Raw genomic sequence first — 18,413 nt, forward strand, 5'->3', positions numbered from 1 at the left:
AAACTTTTTAAAAGTAATTTCATGACCCTAACCCTAAGAAATTTCAAAAAAGAAAACAAATGTTGAAGTAGTAGTGAAAATAGCCGATATACAAGCTTGCGACACCGGCATCAAGCAACACATTGTGAGCTTGTAGATCTGCGATTTTCACTAGTTTGGGCAAACATCTAATTTCTCTTCTGGGTCACGAGCTAAAATGTTTGTGAACGACTGAAATAAGCCCTTCATGACAACACACAAAGTAGCTATGTCTGTAACTGTAATGGTGGATATACTGTTATATGATTACTATGGAGCGGCATGGCATTTTATAGGCCTACTCTTGCTTGGAAAAACAACCAAGAACAAAATGCCTTTTTCTAAGCCTAAATGATTAACACATAGTTAAGATTTATAACACACACATTAATAGTTGAAATAATAGGCATTAAAATGTATAGGCAATAGGATGCCATGGAACATACTGTAATGGTTTGAGAGCATTTAATTAGAGCATTGTGGTGATTGCCTGTGTTTCCTTAATTATTGCATTGGATGCACCTGTTACTGCCCTATTTATGCTCTGCTCATCATGCTGCTACTTGTGAACCTGCGGTAAAGTGGAGACAAAAGCAGTACTGGTTGTCTGACCAGAAGTGTTAATTCAAAAGAAGGAACACTCGTACTGAAAGAATGTTTTGTTTGGCTACTTCCTCGTAGGTATACAAACTGCTCCTATACAGTACAACATATTGGCAATGTGTATGTTGTAAATAAATCATATAGGCCTACACCTTAATATGATTTATACATTCAGGTAGAAATAGTTGATGTCTGACAAGTTAAATAACACATACCTTTTGTTATTAAGACAATTCCTCTCAGCCTGTAGATCCACCTGAGCACCTGCTGTCTACCCAAGTCCTCCCAAAAGGTAAATGAGGGCAGGGTCAAGGCTGAGAAAGTCGGCTGGAGTCTCCACCTCTCTCTGCCTCTTCCTGGAAGTCCTCCTTCAACATTCCCCAGAAAAACATTGGTGGGAGCAAGCAGGGCATGGAACGCACACAAACATGTAGGCTACCACAATCACATATAGAACAACAGATCTGTGTCATATAGTATTTGCAAAAAATAAAATGATAAAATGGAAAATGTTGTGCCTCATTTATACTGACAAATAGACAATCTAATGCAGGGGTCTTCAATGTTTTCAGGCCAAGGACCCCCACTACATATTGTATAAAGTTGTGTTGCAGATTAAAAATGTCATAGATTTCTAAGACAGCTTAGACTTGTTGTACAGCACTGTCATCATTATGTTGGAGTAATGTGAATTTGTGACATTTAACCACTTAAACCGACAAATACTAGTCTGCTCCTCTTTTCCCTCAACAAACCTAAAATAGCCGATCTACAAGCTTACAACGCCTCTGCTATTTTTTGGCCAATGTTCCTCTCAGAATAGGGATTCTATATAGGTTCAAGTGGTTAATGTAAAAAACATGATCCTACACAAACCCTGTAGTAACTCTGAGGACCCCCTAGGGGTCCCGGTCCCCCTGTTGAAGACCCCTGATCTAATGTACAAGCTATTTTCTAGACAATAATTTGATGACCAGCAGTGCTTCCCTATGGAGACACAAAGAGCCTGCTTTGTTCCCTATGGAGACACAAAGAGTCTCCTCAAATTACTGGCTTAGGAATGTGACAAAAACAAAACAAAACAAGAATTGACACAGTCAATATATAAGCTGGTCAGATGGGGAAAAAAAAGTTTTTTGAAAAAAAAAAAAAAAATGTTTTTTGAAAAAAAAAAAAAGTTTTGGAAAAAAAAGTTTTTTGGAAAAAAAAAGTTTTGAAAAAACTCGGGCGTGCTCAAACAACAGTAATAACTGCGTATTACCTTACTGTACTTTACTGTACTGTATACTGTACCTCACTGTACTGTACTGTACATATTCTGTGTTCTATATCTATGAAGTCTGTGTTCTAGATCTATGAATTTTGTCACTCCCCCCCCCCCCGTGTATGTGTGTGTGTGTGTGTGTGTGTGTGTGTGTGTGTGTGTGTGTGTGACTTTTACTTATAACTGAGTACATCTACAGTGCAGTATTGATACTTTTAAGATACTTTAAAAAAAACAAGTGTAAAACATTTGAGTACTTTTTCCAACAGCTACTTTCCCCCATAGCCTGGAGGACTCCTGCTAAGTTTGCAGTTGCCTTAGAGCCTATTACTCTATAAATCTATCTGTGATGTCTGATTGTACTAAAACTAGCATGCTTATTAGGCAGTAGTGGGAAAAGTACTCGCATTCTTTACTTAAGTATCATGCAATACTGCAATGTCAGTGGAAGTCTTGTATTCAAAATGTAGGATACTTGAGTACAAGTATAAAAAGTATTTGTATTAAAATGTACCAAAAGCAGAAAGTACGCATTATGCAGAACTTAATGTAACCAAGGTGTTCAAATAAGTGTATTGATTGTAGGCATTTTCCAAAATCTTGTGGTATTTCACTGCTACATATCGTTCTAAATATATGCTTTCTTGTCATTTAGTACAATGAATGTGTTACCGTGTCTCTAGAAATGTGCTCATTATTGGTGAAGATACTAACTGTAATTCTCAAAGACTCGCATTGGTTCATTCAGCACATCGTTTTTGCTCTGTTTCATTTGATATTAAAATGCAACTCGAATTAATCTACTGTGTGGACACTGATCAGATGATAGGAAGAAGCAGCTCATCAATGAATGTACTTTGTGTTGCTTTTGTAAATTGTGTAGGGTACGATATTTTCATGACTTCACACCAAAGCCCATATCATGGTCATAGAGTTAAATCATTGACAACTTGCATACTCGTTCAGTTCATATGTTAATGCAGATGGTATGCAGATGGTGTGACACATCACCTACTACAGCCTACAACGATGCCCAGGGCAACACTGCATATTGTCTATAAATGGCTCACAGTTTAAATAACGTACGGTTTATTTGGACAATCATCTGTAACAGATGAAGTATAATTAAATACGACGTGATTAACGTTTGTTTGACATCCTCATCACAATTACATTGGATGCATCGCGTTGATTAAAGTGAATGGCTGCTATAGTTTTGCTAGTTTTCATCACCTAATCACCTTCCTTTCATAACCTAATCTCTACGTTTAGAATTGAAAGAAAAATAATGTTAATGTTAGTATGAAGCTAATTATAAAGCTTAAATGGATGATGATGTCAACAATGACTTGTGAAAATCAAAGAATGATAACCGATCTACAAGCAATCATACAAACATTTTGTACTTTGATGCCAATACTTTTGTACTTTTACTCAAGTATAGACCTCTCTTTTCTTCTGTTTCATTTATCACAAGCAGGCTGGCCACAGGCACCGGCTCAGTGTGAAGGAATGGTGCTCCCTGCTGGACAAAATATTTCATTACAGCAGTACAGGTCTGGCTCCCAATCATGAGCTCGGTGACCATGTGACATGGACAGCCAATCGGCAAATAGGTCCCCTAGGTCCCCTGAATGTCTCAGGACAATGTAATCTGTTTAAAGAGCTGGTCCTGCTGACCAGCTAAAAATATCCATGAATTCAAGTCTCAATGGGGTGAGTAATCGATTATACAAGATTTCTCACTTTATAGGGTTTGATTTCAATGCCCATTTGCATTGACGTTGTGAGGTCACAATTTTGTAGTTTACCTTTCCATTTCTCTTTAGCAATGTCGACATGTTGCTATTTACAAATGGTTCACAAAGAGGAATTGTGATGAATCAAACTACAAGCTAAATAGAGAGACGTTGATTAAACTATAAAGGGCTTCTTAATCTATCAGTCTTTATTGAATTGTGATGACTTTGTTGCATGTTTGTGTGAAAAAAAGTTATTTTGGGGATAAACTATATCCCTTTAAGTATCACCATCAGCTGCAGCTTCAAAGGCTATTTAACACACTGCATTCAAATGTTCTGCTGAATCACTAAGGTGGAATGCTACAGGTGCAGAGTGGCGCTGACGCCACAGTACAGTACAGTGACAACATCACAGCCGGTCTAAACACTGGGAGTGAATGAGTTCCATTCACATGTGACCTTTGATCGCACTTTTCAAGATTCACAGAAGGAAGCAGGAAGAAAGGTAATTCTGCAACTGAGCCCAAAACAATCTACCTTGAAGGAAAACCTGTTAGCCTTTAGGAACGGTTATCCTACCAAGTTTGTTCATAAGTGATTTTGGAATACCTTAACTTAAATGAGACACACAAGCGTGCGCGCGCGCGCGCACACACACACACACACACACACACACACACACACACACACACACACACACACACACACACACACACACACACACACACACACACACACACACACACACACACACACACACACACACACACAACTGGCTTTACAAGGTGCTTTGTCTTGTGTTCATTTGTTTTGATAAGGCTGTGCTGACTGAAAGTTCATACTGCATAGACTGGCTATACTAGATAGATAGATACCTTTATTATCCCACAGGGGAAATTCAGTTGCCCAGAGGCAGCACAGCAGTTTAAGGTTACAAGTTACAAAGAAGTAAGAAAAAACATAAAGTGTCGAAAAGCTATTGCAAAAAAAAGAAGAATATATACATAAAGTGACCACGAAACATTCAACGCACATACTGTCTTTCAGTGATTCTCAACCTGTGGGCCCCCGCAATTGGGCCCCCAAATGATTGGCAAAACACTAGGACTTTAATGAATATAACATGACTACCAGTATTTTAAAAACCTTTTTGACTATTGAGATGACTGTAGTATATGACTGTCACTGACTGTAGACTAGAGAGATTTCTATAGTAGCCTACATAAATAGAGATGACTATAGTACAAGTTCCTCTGATCCAAGCCTCAACACAAGCAGTTGATTCATCATTAAAATAAATATGATCTGAAAATGCACATTTTATGCCAGGTTTAATATCCTTCCCAATGGTACAAATCACTCCATTCTTCTTGGAAACGGACAGAGAGAGACAGGCGTACCGATCCCTCCCATCCAGGGGTCATCGCCATGCTGTCTTTGTGGTGGACATATTTGTCAAAATTCTATATTTGCCATGGACATACGATATGAGCTGACAATACTTGAAACACATAAAGATGACCTTAACATGTCGATAAGTGTCAGGGACATGCTGGGCCCCTGATTCAGCCCGGGAAAAAGAGTTAGGCCCTCATTGCGCGCTATAGAGAGAGATCTCTCTCTGTAGTGCTGCTGTTACTCAAAGATTTGCCATTTCAGATCATGACAAGTGACAAGCCAGTGGACCAATTACATGAGTTATATTTCGTCATTGTCGGGTGGAAACCTTGGATGTCCGAAACCATTTTAAAAAATCAGCCGATCTACAAGCACACAACGCCTCGCACCGCGAGGCGTTGTGTGCTTGTAGATCTGCTGTTTTCACTACTTTTGTGCGACAGCCTTGTATGATGAACCAGGGCTTTGCTTTGCGAAAAAATATACAAATTTGAAACTTGGAGATACAAGGTTTCTGCCCGACAGTGACGATTTATTTGGTTGGCCGCCTAGCCCCCCAAAAAATGGAACGAAGACCGACATTTTATTTATTTATTTTTCCTAATGGCCGGCCTGGACCGGCCGGGAATGAACCGGCCGTTCGGCTTTTCCCAAGGGCCAGCACGTCCCTGATAAGTGTACCAAATGGATCGTTTGGTTCCATCTGTGCCACGATCCTAACCACTGTCCTAGTGGACTCCTAATGTGATAGTGTCGTAGTAAATCAGTGTCATAGGCTATTCTGAGGAAAACTTGGAGACAAATCTAAAATTTGCAAGGCCAAGTCTTGCCACGGACACATTTGTCTGTGTGGACACATTGATGACCCCTGCTCCCATCCCTTTCTGCAGCCTGTTGGTCGAGTCCAAAACCAGCTGCATTTAGCAGATTCTCTTATGTTGCATCGGACACTCAATTATCTGCATGGATACAGAGTGGGCAGTCTGGGCACCTCAATGTGAAATTGGCAATTTTTTTCCTCAATGTGAAAAAGTAAAGCATAGAGATGTAGGCTATTCTTTGGAAAATGCTCTGAAATAATGTAGGCTGCATGATTTCACATCATTATCAGACTTTTTTGCATGTTCCGGTCCCACTTCCCAAATTGTTCAGACATACCTAAAATTACCCTTCAACGTATTGTTTATGCCATAATGGCTGTAGGCCTAGGCCTATATATCCACAGGTTTTGTAGCAATTTGTGGCAATTCTTGTTGAAATATTGGCACTATTAGTCTAAATGTCAAATCTTCTGGCATTTAAATCTCCTGCAGGCCTACATTTGACTTGAGTAGTAAATTATTATTATTACTTATTGTGGTATGAGGACCGGCGGTTACATAGTTTGACTTGACGAGCATGTTGCAGAAAGCAAGATAATGATAAAACAAAGATGTTTATATATGAAGATAGTGCAACCTCATTGGAGCCACAAGAGGGCGACATTGGGCCTGCCTACCTCCCTATCCTTGGCAGAAATCAAAGCAGGAAGTCGGGGGGAATAATCACGTGATATCAGTGACACAGGCGCAGGCATTTGAAGTAGCAGCTGATCTTTCATTCTCTGAATAATGTGTTCGTCAACAAGTCACCATGTCTAAGCTGTTCCCTTTTGTTTCATTCAGCCTTCTGTTGCTTCTCTTTTTCTTGTTCGAGGTGCTACAGGCTCTGCCAAGCAGATATTTACAGGTAGCGAAATCTTAGAATGTTATTGTTGTTGTTGTTGTTGTTGTTGTTTTAACCTTTTTTGATTGATTGATTGGTTGATTGAGGTACTTATTAGAAGTATTGCATAGGAAAAGGTACAGTTTCCTGACAGTACAGTTCACTGGTACAACCGTTTCCCCTCTTTTGGGTATGTTTAATTGATCAAAAATACACTATTTGAAACCAAAAATCTGCTTTACAGCTACTGAGAAATGTCTATTGGAATGCATGTTGTAACAACTATAGGCTTGGACCAAGACTGTTGTTTTATTGAGCTTGACATTAAAGTCAGAGTCAGACTTCATAAAATAATGACATGACACAGTCTTGGTACAAAATAGGCTATAACATTGCTAAAGCAAAGGAATAATGTTTTTTGGTTTATGGTTTTTGATCAGCTATAGCAGATTTAAAAAGTTTTTCAACAAATTGACCTTAAATTGTGAAGTACGAAGTCAAACCCAAGTATAACATTATGAACTAACCCATTAACTGTCTGTTACTGTTACCACCCCCTTATTTATTTTTTACAGTCGCATGGGGGCCACAGATTTAAGACAGACCATGAACCCAAGTTCACAGAGAAGTACTTCACTCAGATCCTGGACCACTTCAACTTTAACAGCATGGGTAATGGAACGTACAACCAGCGTTACTTGATCACAGGTAAAGTCTCTAACATTGAAACATCTCTTTCATGGACGCACTTAGGGCTGTCACAATTATTACATAATCGTCTAATCGTGATTATTTGACATTATCGCAATTATTTTGTCATACTCGTCATAATCGTGAATGTTGAAAAATGTCCGAAATAGTGGAAATAGCAGATCTCGGCTATTTCCACTATCAAAGTTATTTTTTAAGTATAGTAAGTTGTCAAATATGTCAGTAATTTCTTTGTATATTTAGGTTATGTCTCATATCTACCATGTACAACTTCAAAGCCTAAAAGCCAAACAGAAATGTAATTATCAACGACAAAAACACAATTAAATCGTTAATCGCCAATTATTTGAGTGACAATTAATCGTCATGTAAAATGTCATATCGTGACAGCCCCTAGACGCACGGAGGAAGAGAGACGAAAACATTCAACTTTGCCCAATAATTAGTCATTATTACACTCATCTTTCCTTTTCAGACGAATATTGGAAGAAAGGCTATGGTCCTATTTTCTTTTACACGGGCAACGAGGGCGATATCTGGGATTTTGCTCTCAACTCTGGATTCATCACGGAGCTGGCTGCACAGCAGGGGGCCCTGGTCATATTTGCAGAGCACGTAAGACTGCCATGTGTGTCTGCTCTGCTAGTGCTACACAGTAAAATGTCCCATGTTAATTCAACTCTTGACTGAGTACACATTTTGGTTCCATTTTGCACAGTACCAGAGTTACACATGGATAATGAACATTGAGTAGACAGGCATTGCAAACAAACAAAATTGGCAATATTCTAAAAATCTATTCCGCTGCAAAAAATCATGATCGCAAAAAGTAGGAAGTTTCCTTGTTCCTACATTGTCTGAGTCACCTGAAACTTGTGACCAGAGAAGCACTTGTGGCTGTTACTCAATATGTGCTCATAATATCCTTCAGCATGTCATTCAAGCTGACTTTATTATACACTGCAATGGACAGCGCATGCATGTGCACTTGATCGTGCCTGACCAAAGTTGATACTGTCTCACCCACTCTGACAGAGATACTATGGCAAATCACTCCCCTTTGGCCAAGAGTCCTTCAACATTCCAGAGGTTGGCTTGCTGACAGTGGAACAGGCACTAGCTGACTACGCTGTTATGATCAATGAGCTGAAATGGCAACTAGGTGCCACAGAATGTCCTGTCATTGTATTTGGTGGCAGGTAAGAACTCTCACATTCTTAAAATATGCCACACACTTGATATGAGTGCGCTGTTATAGTCATTTTCATTGTATTGACAATTACACAATTCCCATAGAACGGGTACACATTATTGTGTATCATTATTTTATGCTTTAACTATTGAAAAATAGCAGATATACAAGCTCAGAGCGCGGCACCGAGTGCCGCGCTGCGAGCTTGTAGATCTGCTATTTTTTTTTTAAAGTGAAGATTTTCTATTTTGACCTGATTCTATAAGTGTCTTTTGAATCCTTCTATGGTTTTTGGAAAAACCTATGTTTCTATGTCAGCAATCTGGCAAGCCATCGTCAAAGAAAAGGTCCTTTTCACTTAACCGGAGCTCAGTTAGTCTGAACTTGAGAGACTACTATGTCAGTGGTTCTCAAACTTTTTCATGTGAAGGATCCCCAAAGTGATATTTATTTGGCCACGGACCCCCATCTCAAAATATTTAGTTCCAGGGACCCCCCAGAAGCAAAATGTGAGTTACGTGAGACGTTCGCTTTAAAAATACATATATTCAAAGATTTTCACACATTTTCACGACTTTTCAAAAATAGCAGATCTACAAGCTCACAGCGCGGCACTCGGTGCCGCGCTGTGAGCTTGTATATCTGCTATTTTTCAACAGTTAAAGCATTCAATAATCCTAGGCTTTTAAAATATGCCACACACTTGATATGAGTGCGCTGTTATAGTCATTTTCATTGTATTGACAATTACACAATTCCCATTTAAAGAAAAGGCCTCAGGAGCAGATTCCCTTCTCAACTAGATGGCATTGTAATTGGCCAACTCAGCAATTAACCTATTGGTATTTTTATTTAGAAAAGATGAGCCTACAGTGTTACTTATCCCTCGTCTGATTCAATGCCCGTTGTTTTGGCAATGAATGCACATTGAGATGCCACTGCCAGGCAGCTGTAGATAATATTTACTGTATGTTATGTAGACGTTTTGAAGGTTTTGAATGGCACAGATGCACTCCACTTACTAATAGTGTAGCGTTCCTTTACCCATTCTCAAAGCAAGACGATGCCTTTTGCAATCAAATAATAATCGTTGAATTAATGATTCTTTCTCATCTCTCCGCTCCAGTTATGGAGGAATGCTGTCTGTCTATATGAGAGTGAGATATCCAAACATAGTAACCGGAGCTCTGGCTGCCAGCGCCCCCATCCTATCAACGGCAGGGATGGGAGACGCCGGACAGTTCTTCCGGGATGTCACGTCTGTGAGTGGGAACAAGACGTAACTAAGAGGATAGGACCTATAGAGGTTTTACTGTATATTCAGCTGTATCTTAACCACTTAATTCTTCTATTTTGTAGTGAAACTGCGTATCTACAAATGCATACAGAGAGCACAGTATAATTTGGTCTGTGTTAGTGTGCATGTGTGTGTGTTCTACAACACTGGTTCCCAAGCACTAGCTGGGTCGGGACCAATTTGTGGGTCGCAGACACATTTTTATGGGTCACTTAATGTTAATGTTTCCTACATTTTGTCAAAACATTTTCAAAAAACATTCTCAAGTAATTTAATTAATAAATAAAAGAAACATTTAAGAAATTCCATAAATTGGAAACAAAAAGTAAATTAATAAATGTAGTGAAAATAGGTGAACTGCTGTTTTCACCAGTTTGGGTCCCGGACAAAATAATGTCTAATCTCTCTTTTGGGTCTCGACCTGAAAAGTTTGGGAACCACTGCAGGTTCCATAGAAAATGTATAACTTTGAGATTGCTGTATTATCTAATCATCATTCATGAATTCATAATAATGTCTTTGCCTGCTGGATTTCCTCCAATCAGGATTTTGAGAACTATGCCCCGGAATGTAAAGAGGCAGTGAGAGGAGCCTTCCAGCGTCTCCAGGACCTGGCTGAACACCAAGGTAAATGTTTCAATCAACTGAATCCCTGTCAGGAGTGGACAATGGGGCAGCTGTCGATTCATGCACGACCTAATGGTGAATGGCCAGCATTTCTATATAATAGAACAGGGTTCCCCAATTAGTTTTCCCCAAGGGCCGAATTATGTCTAGGGTACCAAGCCGAGGGCCACAACATTGCTGGGGGCGATGGTGGCGTTCCCACTACTCCAGCGACAGTTTTCGTCGTTGTCGGGTGACAATCTTGTATGTCCAAAACCGTTCGTTTTCAATTTATTATTTTAAAATTGTGTGTTGTGTGCTTGTAGATCGGCTGTTTTCACTACTTTTGTGCGACGGCCTTGTATGATTTGCGAAATAACATACACATTTGGAGATATAAGATTTCCATCCGACAACGACGATATACTAGTGTTGTTGCTGCTGTTATACCACCATTATTACTGGGGTTGGTGTGGGCCAGACAGTAGCCCCCCGCGGGCCGCAAATGGCCCACGGGCCGCCTATTGGGATAGAATAGAACCATAATCCAAAGCATTTCAATGTGGGCTACACTGTAACGCACAGGCACGTGCATGCACTTCCACCAGCATTGGCATAGCTGTCTTGTCTCGTGAGTCGTAAAGATGCCTGTAACCTGTCATAAGCCATACTGTACAGTGGCACAGAAACCATCCAGGAGGAGGGAATAGAAAATGAACACTCATGGTGTCTGACCTTCCACAGATTACAGTCGTATCCAATCAGAGTTCTCCCTGTGCAAGTCTCCCGCTTCTCCCAAGGACGTCCACCAACTGAAGGGTCTTCTGAGGAATGCTTTCACCCTGATGGCGATGCTGGACTACCCATACAGTACACAATTCATGGGGAACTTGCCAGCCAACCCTGTCAAGGTACAGGAAATAAATTAACTGCAACTCTTGCAACTGTTTTCAGGGAAGAGTATAATTCTTTCAGCTTTCAAAAACTGTCAGGCACAGCAGCTTTTAGAAGTGGTTGTGGAAGTGGCTTTACAAGCAATACTGCAGTAAGAAATACATTACAGGACTGACCATGAGAATGTCCATGAATTACAGTATTAAACAAGTTTATATAAGTCTAAAGGGCTGTCTACATCCAAGAACTATAATGACATCTAGAATGGTATCGTTCATGATTGTCTTTGTTTCCACTTGAGTTAGAAAGATTTTGAAGACTATAGTTACAGGCTAGCATAGTTATAGTTAAGGTGCTTGGTGCGAATTACCCTTAAGAAAGTAAAATACAATGGGAATAACATGACTATAATCTAAGACAGTGGTTCTCAAAGTGGTGTCCAGGGACACCCAGGTTGCTTGATCAGGTTCCAGGGGGTGTCCAGCAAAATCTCTTTATATTCAATAGTGTCAAAATCAGTTTAACCACTTAAATCCTAATTGGATATTTGAAAATAGCTGATCTACAAGGCTATTTTTAGAAAATATATATTCTTTTTAAGGAATATAGGAATATTTCCGTAACATTTTAACAACACAAATCTTGTACGAGGATCCCTGGCACAAAGTATTTTCAGATGAGGGATATTTTCACTGAAGATGCCATAGCGTGTTCCTTTCAGGGTTCCCACGGTCATGAAATTCCTGGAAATATTTTGAAATTAGAAAGATATTTTTCCAGTACTGGAAAAGTTTCGGAATTGATCAAGGGTCCTGGAAGGTCCTGGAAAAAATAGCTATGCATTGTCTTTCGTTATGGATTTTGTTAATACTAAAATGACAAATTAAACATTGGCCAAATTGTCAAATATTAGAGCAGAAATTGTGAAAATAGCAGATCTACATGCTCACAACGCCTCGCAACTCGAGGCGTTGTTTTACAATAATTTTCACAATAAAACCGTGTTATACAAAATTCTTCAACTCTCTTCAAATATGATTATTTCGGGGGTCACGGCCTGAAAAGGTTGAGAACCACTGCCATACACTACCTGTCTTTGAGCATTGCACATAGGAGTAAGCGACTCGTTATTGAGCTGAATTATTGTTATATAGTCCTGGGAATTGGGTTAAATATTCTGGAAAAGTTTTGGAAATGAATTGGTAAAAATGTGTGGGAACCCTGTCCTTTATTCTGTGTTTGCAGGTGGCATGTGACACAATGCTAAGTGGACCTGATCTGCTGGAGAACCTCAAAAACACTGCAGGTAAAATGATGAATGAAATCAAAATTATGTATAATTAAAGTTTAACCACTTGAACCCTAAGCTCACAAGGTATTGTGGTGTTCTGAGAGCTTGTACAGTTGTAGATCAGTTGTTTTCTAAGATATTTAGAGTACAAAAGTCATTAATGAAAGGTTACATCTAGCTTCAAAACCAGATTTTCTTAAATACTCTACTGAATCAACTATATTTTTGTAGATAATTATACAAGTTTTAATTTTCTTTTCTTACCTCCAATAATGTCTATGGAATTTGAAATGCATAATACCAGTTCAGATGCTTTTCCTATCGGTGCACTCTAGAGGGCACTAGTCTGCTTCCTTCAAACTCATGAAGTGATTGCAAGTTTAGTGAGATACTGCATGTCCTCCACTTGGGGTTAAAAACAGCAGACTCCTCATATCTAAAGTGAGTTACAAAATGTGATATTTGAGTAAATAATTGGCATGAAACCCCCCCCCCCCCCCCCCAAAAAAAAAGAAGAAAAAAAAAGAAAACTATAGTGCTAGAACTATAGCTTGTACAGTATGAACATGACGCAGATTTTTTTATTTTCCTTATTTTACCACTTTTTTTCTCCCCAATTTTGTCATTATGCCAATTGATTCCTCACCATGCTTAGTATAGTGCTGTGTGTTGTCCACCATGACAGTAAAGCCCCTGATACACGTAGCAATTTTTTTCATCAATATCGACCAGCAACGACCAGAGGCGTCAATTGGGTATGGCTAGGTATGGCAGTTGCCATGCCTTCGCTAAAGGGGGAAAAAATAAAATGTACTTCCAAAAATAAATTCATGCCTGTTGATAAGGTATGGCAACAAAAGGCACATGAAGGCACAAAAAGATGAATCCAATGACGCTGCCTCTGGTCATTGCTGGTTGATATTGATGAAAAGATTGCTACGTGTATCAGGGGCTTAATGCCTAATTTATGCACCCTTGTACAATTGTGTCATCCCCAACATCAGCTTTTGGCCCACGACCGTCGCACAACCCAGTATAAATCAGGCTTAATAGTGAATCTTCTTATGAAAGTTCGTAAACCCTTTCAATGGATTCCCTCTAGGGATCGTGTACAACTCTACAGGGGATCTGAAGTGTTTTGACCTGTATTCCTTGTATGTGGAGTGTGCTGATCCTACTGGCTGTGGGCTGGGATTCAACAGTTTGGCTTGGGACTACCAGGTACAGTACTTATACTTTGTTGTACATACATACTATAGTGTCAGTCACCAACGATAAAACAACTTCAACCATTACAGCAGGCTTCTTCAACAGGGGGTCCGGGACCCCTAGGGGGTCCTCAGAGTTACTACAGGGGGTCCTCCAAATCTTTGTGTGATAGAAACTTCTTTTTCTTATTTTTAATCACTTTAACCTTAGTGTCCTTATTCTGAGAACTTTAGAGACCTGCAACAACCACCATAGTATGTCAAAATATAAAATTTTCAAGCTCACCATTCACAAAAAGGAGCCAAATCAGCCCAAGTATCTTCTAACCCAGGGGTTCCCAAACTTTTTTGTCTCATGGCATTGGCACCCCATAAATATTGTTTTAATCCGAGGCACCCCTACATTATAATTTTCACTCCCAGCACCTTATATTTATGGCATATCGTCGTTTTCGGGTGGAAACCTTGTATGTCCAAAACCGTTCGTTTTGTATTTATCATCTATAAAATGTACTAAACTAGTGAAAACAGCAGATCAGCACACAACGCCTCGCATCGCGAGGCGTTGTGTGCTTGTAGATCGTCTGTTTTCACTAGTTTTGTGCGACAGTCTTGTATGATGAAGCAGGGCTTTGCTTTATCAAAAGACGTACACATTTGAAACTTGGTGATACAAGATTTCTGCCCGACAGCGACGATATTTTAGTGATTATGTTGCGAGGACAATGTTAAGATAATAGCCATTTTGGTTGAAAACTGATTGAAAATAACTTTGTACTTCATGTTTAAAATTATACTAAATATTTTTGCAAGTGTCCAAATAAATTCCAAATATTATCAAATTATCTCGCGGCACCCCTGGACTGCCGTCACGGCACCCCAGGGTGCCCCGTCACCCACTTTGAAAACCCCTGTTCTAACCTCCTCTCTGGTTGCAGGCATGCACAGAGATTGAGCTCTGCTACAACAGCAACAATGTGACGGACATGTTTCCTCCCATGCCCTTCACGGAGAGGGACCGCGAGGCGTACTGCTCCAAGCGCTGGGGCGTGATCCCACGACCCGGCTGGCTCAAAACTCAGTACTGGGGAAACGGTGAGTGATGTCTACAAGCACTACACACATAACCACTAATGCCCTCAGGGTTCCCACAGTCATGAAATTCCTGGAAATATTTTTAAATTAGAAGAATAATTTTCCAGTACTAGAAAAGTTTTGGAATTTATCAAGGGTCCTGGAAGGTCCTGAAAAAAAATATCTATGCATTGTAGTCGGAGACGTTAGGGAGATGACATGGTAATGTCGTGCTAATTAGTCTAAAAGCGCCAAATTTTGTACAGATGTAGCCCAGGGTATGCTCTAATGATTTAGCTAGGGCGCCCGAGTCTGCGACATTCGGGGTCGCCACAGCTCCAGAAAACACCTACAAAACTCTGAAAAGTGATGACTCATCACTTTTCATCACTAAACCATCGTTTTATGGGACCCCAAAGGTCGCCGACTCGGGCGCCCTAGCTAAATCATTAGAGCATGCCCTGGGCTACATCTGTGCAAAATTTGGCGCTTTTAGACTGATTAGCACGAGAAAAAAAAACCTAAGGCCTCCGACTAACATGAATGCTCACCCATATATGCATCGTTCTCTGAGGCCATTTCTAGCCCAAGGAATGTTTTTTGTGCAAAACAAATGCTTGCAGTGGATTCAGCATCATGACAAACCCCTAGCTAGACCCCTCACATCCTACTTAAATACCCAGAAAAAAAGTGTTTTTCTGGGTATTTTCCTCCTGTATTGAAAGTCGATGGGAGCCCAACTTGATTTGACCGCTGTGGCGACCCCGAAGGTCGCCGACTCGGGCGCCCTAGCTAAATCATTAGAGCATGCCCTGAGCTACATCTGTGCAAAATTTCGCGCGTTTAGACTGATTAGCGCGAGATATCCTTAAGGTCTCCGACTATTGTCTTTGGTTATTGATTTTGTTAATACCTCTGAAATGACAAATTAAACATGGGCCAAATTGTCAAATATATAGAGGCAGAAATTGTGAAAATAGCCGATCTACATGCTCACAACGCCTGGCAATCTTCACAATAGAACCGTGTTAAACAAAATTCCTCAACTCTTGGTGCGGGGTGCCAGGTCCCCAGTTAAAACATGATTATTTCGGGGGTCACGGCCTGAAAAGGTTGAGAACCACTGGCATACACTACCTGTCTTTGGGCATTGTGCATAGGAGTAAGCGACCTGTTATTGAGCTGAATTATTGTCATATAGTCCTTGAAATTGGGTTAAATATTCTGGAAAAGTTTTGGAAATTAATTGGTAAAAATGTGTGGGAACCCTGTGCCCTGTATGATTTGTCGTTGACCCCCACGCTTGAGCAGTTGTCAAGTTCCTTCTTGCCACTGGAGTCTTCTAAAGTAGCCGGTCTACGGAGGATCATGTCCGTTGTCCTTGCAATCAATGCAATTCTTATGCTTCATTTAATTTATACTCTGCCGTATGCTTGCATTCATTCACATGAAATGGCAGATTCAATCAACGATTGCGATGTGAGATTGCTATTTTCACATTGTCATACAATTATGAAGTTGCCTAGTATAAACCAGTCTTAAATGTGTTTTGCCATCACTTTTGCTAATATTTGGCAAACATCAATCTGAAGACAACTCTGCTGTCTACTAAGTAGAAGACAATCTCGACACATGCTATTAGAGCAGTGGTTCTCAAACTTGGGGTTGGGACCCCAAGGGGGGTCCCCAAATTATTCTGTGGGGTCCCCAGATGATTAGCTTAATGTATTTTTTTCCCTCACTCAACGGTAAACAAGCCAACACACAGAATAAGTGTATACAGGGTATCTGCACATTTATAAAGTGACAATTTAAGGACTTTCAAGACCGTTTTAATACCAAACAGGCCAAACTTTCAAATAAGTAAGCAAGAGGCAAACATTGTGAAAATAGCAGATCTACATGCTCACAACGCCTCGCACTGCGAGGCGTTGTGAGCATGTAGATTGGCTATTTTCACAATATTTATCTCTAGAACCGAGTCACATTAAATGTAATACCTACAATTCCAATTGCTTGTCATAGTGGGGGTCCCCAGTTCATATATGTTCATTTTGGGGGTCACGGCCTTTGGTTTGAGAACCACTGTTTTAGAGCACACAGGCATGTGCTGTGACCGGCTGCCCCCTGGGGGTATACGTACCAGTCTCTCTGACTATATATAATTAGGGATGTTTGGTGGGGCAGTCACGGGTGGCATTTAGTGGGGCATTGCCCCCCCTGTGCCTTTGCCTAGAACCGTATTTCATCATCTTTGAAATGACTTCTAAAGAAGCCTGTGCTTGTTCCATTTCAGACCTCTCCACAGCCAGCAACATAGTTTTCTCCAATGGAGATCTGGACCCGTGGGCAAACGGAGGGGTAACATTCACACAAGCAACCTTGTTTCAGCTAACTTTAAATTAAGCCATCTGGGACTCAAAAAGTTAATTGGCTCTGGGCTCTTTTTACATTTTGTATTATTAGGTGCGGAAGTCCTTGAGCTCATCGCTGATTGCGATCAACATACCAGAGGGAGCCCACCATTTAGATTTGAGGTAAAGTTGGCCTTTTCTGTTCATAGATCATTTAACTAGACAGTGATTTTCATGCTTCATTACATAGCATTTATTTGTGGATGATAACGTCTCCCCCATGTCATGCTTTTTCATTCAGAGAATCCAATGATGCTGACCCGGTGTCAGTAATAAATGCCAGGAAGACAGAATCAGACGTCATCGCCCAGTGGGTGAAGATGGAAAGAGTGAGATTGCGGGAGTCATTTAAACCAATTTGATGCCCACGACATGCCAACGCGTCAAACTCTTTGATGTCTCTGTGTCCCCTCGACGCGGGGGGTTCTTACAGTAAACTGAAGTTTACTGTACGAGGCACCCGCCTGTGAAGAGAAACACTCCATTTCCCGAAATGCAACGAGGCATCACGTGACCGGGAAATCCTGTTCCCTCGTGAAGAACAGTGTTATGCTGCTGCAAAAAAGTGCATTTATCTATTTCTTTTAAGATTTGTTTTTGGGCTTTTTTTATGCCTTTTATTTGATAGGATAGTAGACTGACAGGAAATGGGGAATGACATGTGGCAAGGGTCATCCAGTTCGGGAATCGAACCCGCGACACCAGCAGGCATCACAGCCTAGTATGTGGTATGCGCCTTGACCACCAGGCCAGCGGGCGCCCCAAGTGCATTTATCTTCTAATCTAACTTTTAAATCACGTTCATGTTTCAAACGTGGCCTTCTCTACCGGCCGTTATAAAAGCACTGATGCCCCCGATTGTCATTTTTCTGTCGTGATCCACTTACTCGGATTACATTTACTCAGATTACTTTTTCCATGGAGCTGCAGAAGAGGTAAATGGCAGGTTTCCATGGCAACTGCTATTAGCTATGCCCCTCCCAAAAAGCTTTTGTCC

The 18,413-nt window shown here is 40.4% G+C and overlaps 2 protein-coding genes across 2 annotated transcripts in view; one reads left to right on the top strand and one right to left on the bottom strand.

Moving 5' to 3' along the window:
- man1b1b (mannosidase, alpha, class 1B, member 1b) overlaps positions 1 to 18,413 on the bottom strand; it is a 182,198-nt gene that overhangs the window by 137,648 nt on the left and 26,137 nt on the right. The gene's annotated exons all lie outside the window — the stretch shown is intronic.
- Positions 6,619 to 18,354, top strand: dpp7 (dipeptidyl-peptidase 7). Its single transcript, XM_080737969.1, has 13 exons — positions 6,619 to 6,753; positions 7,305 to 7,437; positions 7,916 to 8,055; positions 8,476 to 8,639; positions 9,759 to 9,894; positions 10,475 to 10,556; positions 11,280 to 11,446; positions 12,675 to 12,735; positions 13,823 to 13,941; positions 14,867 to 15,023; positions 17,299 to 17,363; positions 17,469 to 17,539; positions 17,658 to 18,354. The coding sequence occupies exons 1-13, from the start codon at positions 6,658 to 6,660 to the stop codon at positions 17,776 to 17,778; spliced, it is 1,512 nt and encodes a 503-aa protein (XP_080594095.1). The 5' UTR covers positions 6,619 to 6,657; the 3' UTR covers positions 17,779 to 18,354.

This window comes from Nannobrachium achirus (assembly GCF_963921795.1).
Source record: "Nannobrachium achirus genome assembly, chromosome: 12".
Taxonomy (NCBI): Eukaryota; Metazoa; Chordata; class Actinopteri; order Myctophiformes; family Myctophidae; genus Nannobrachium; species Nannobrachium achirus.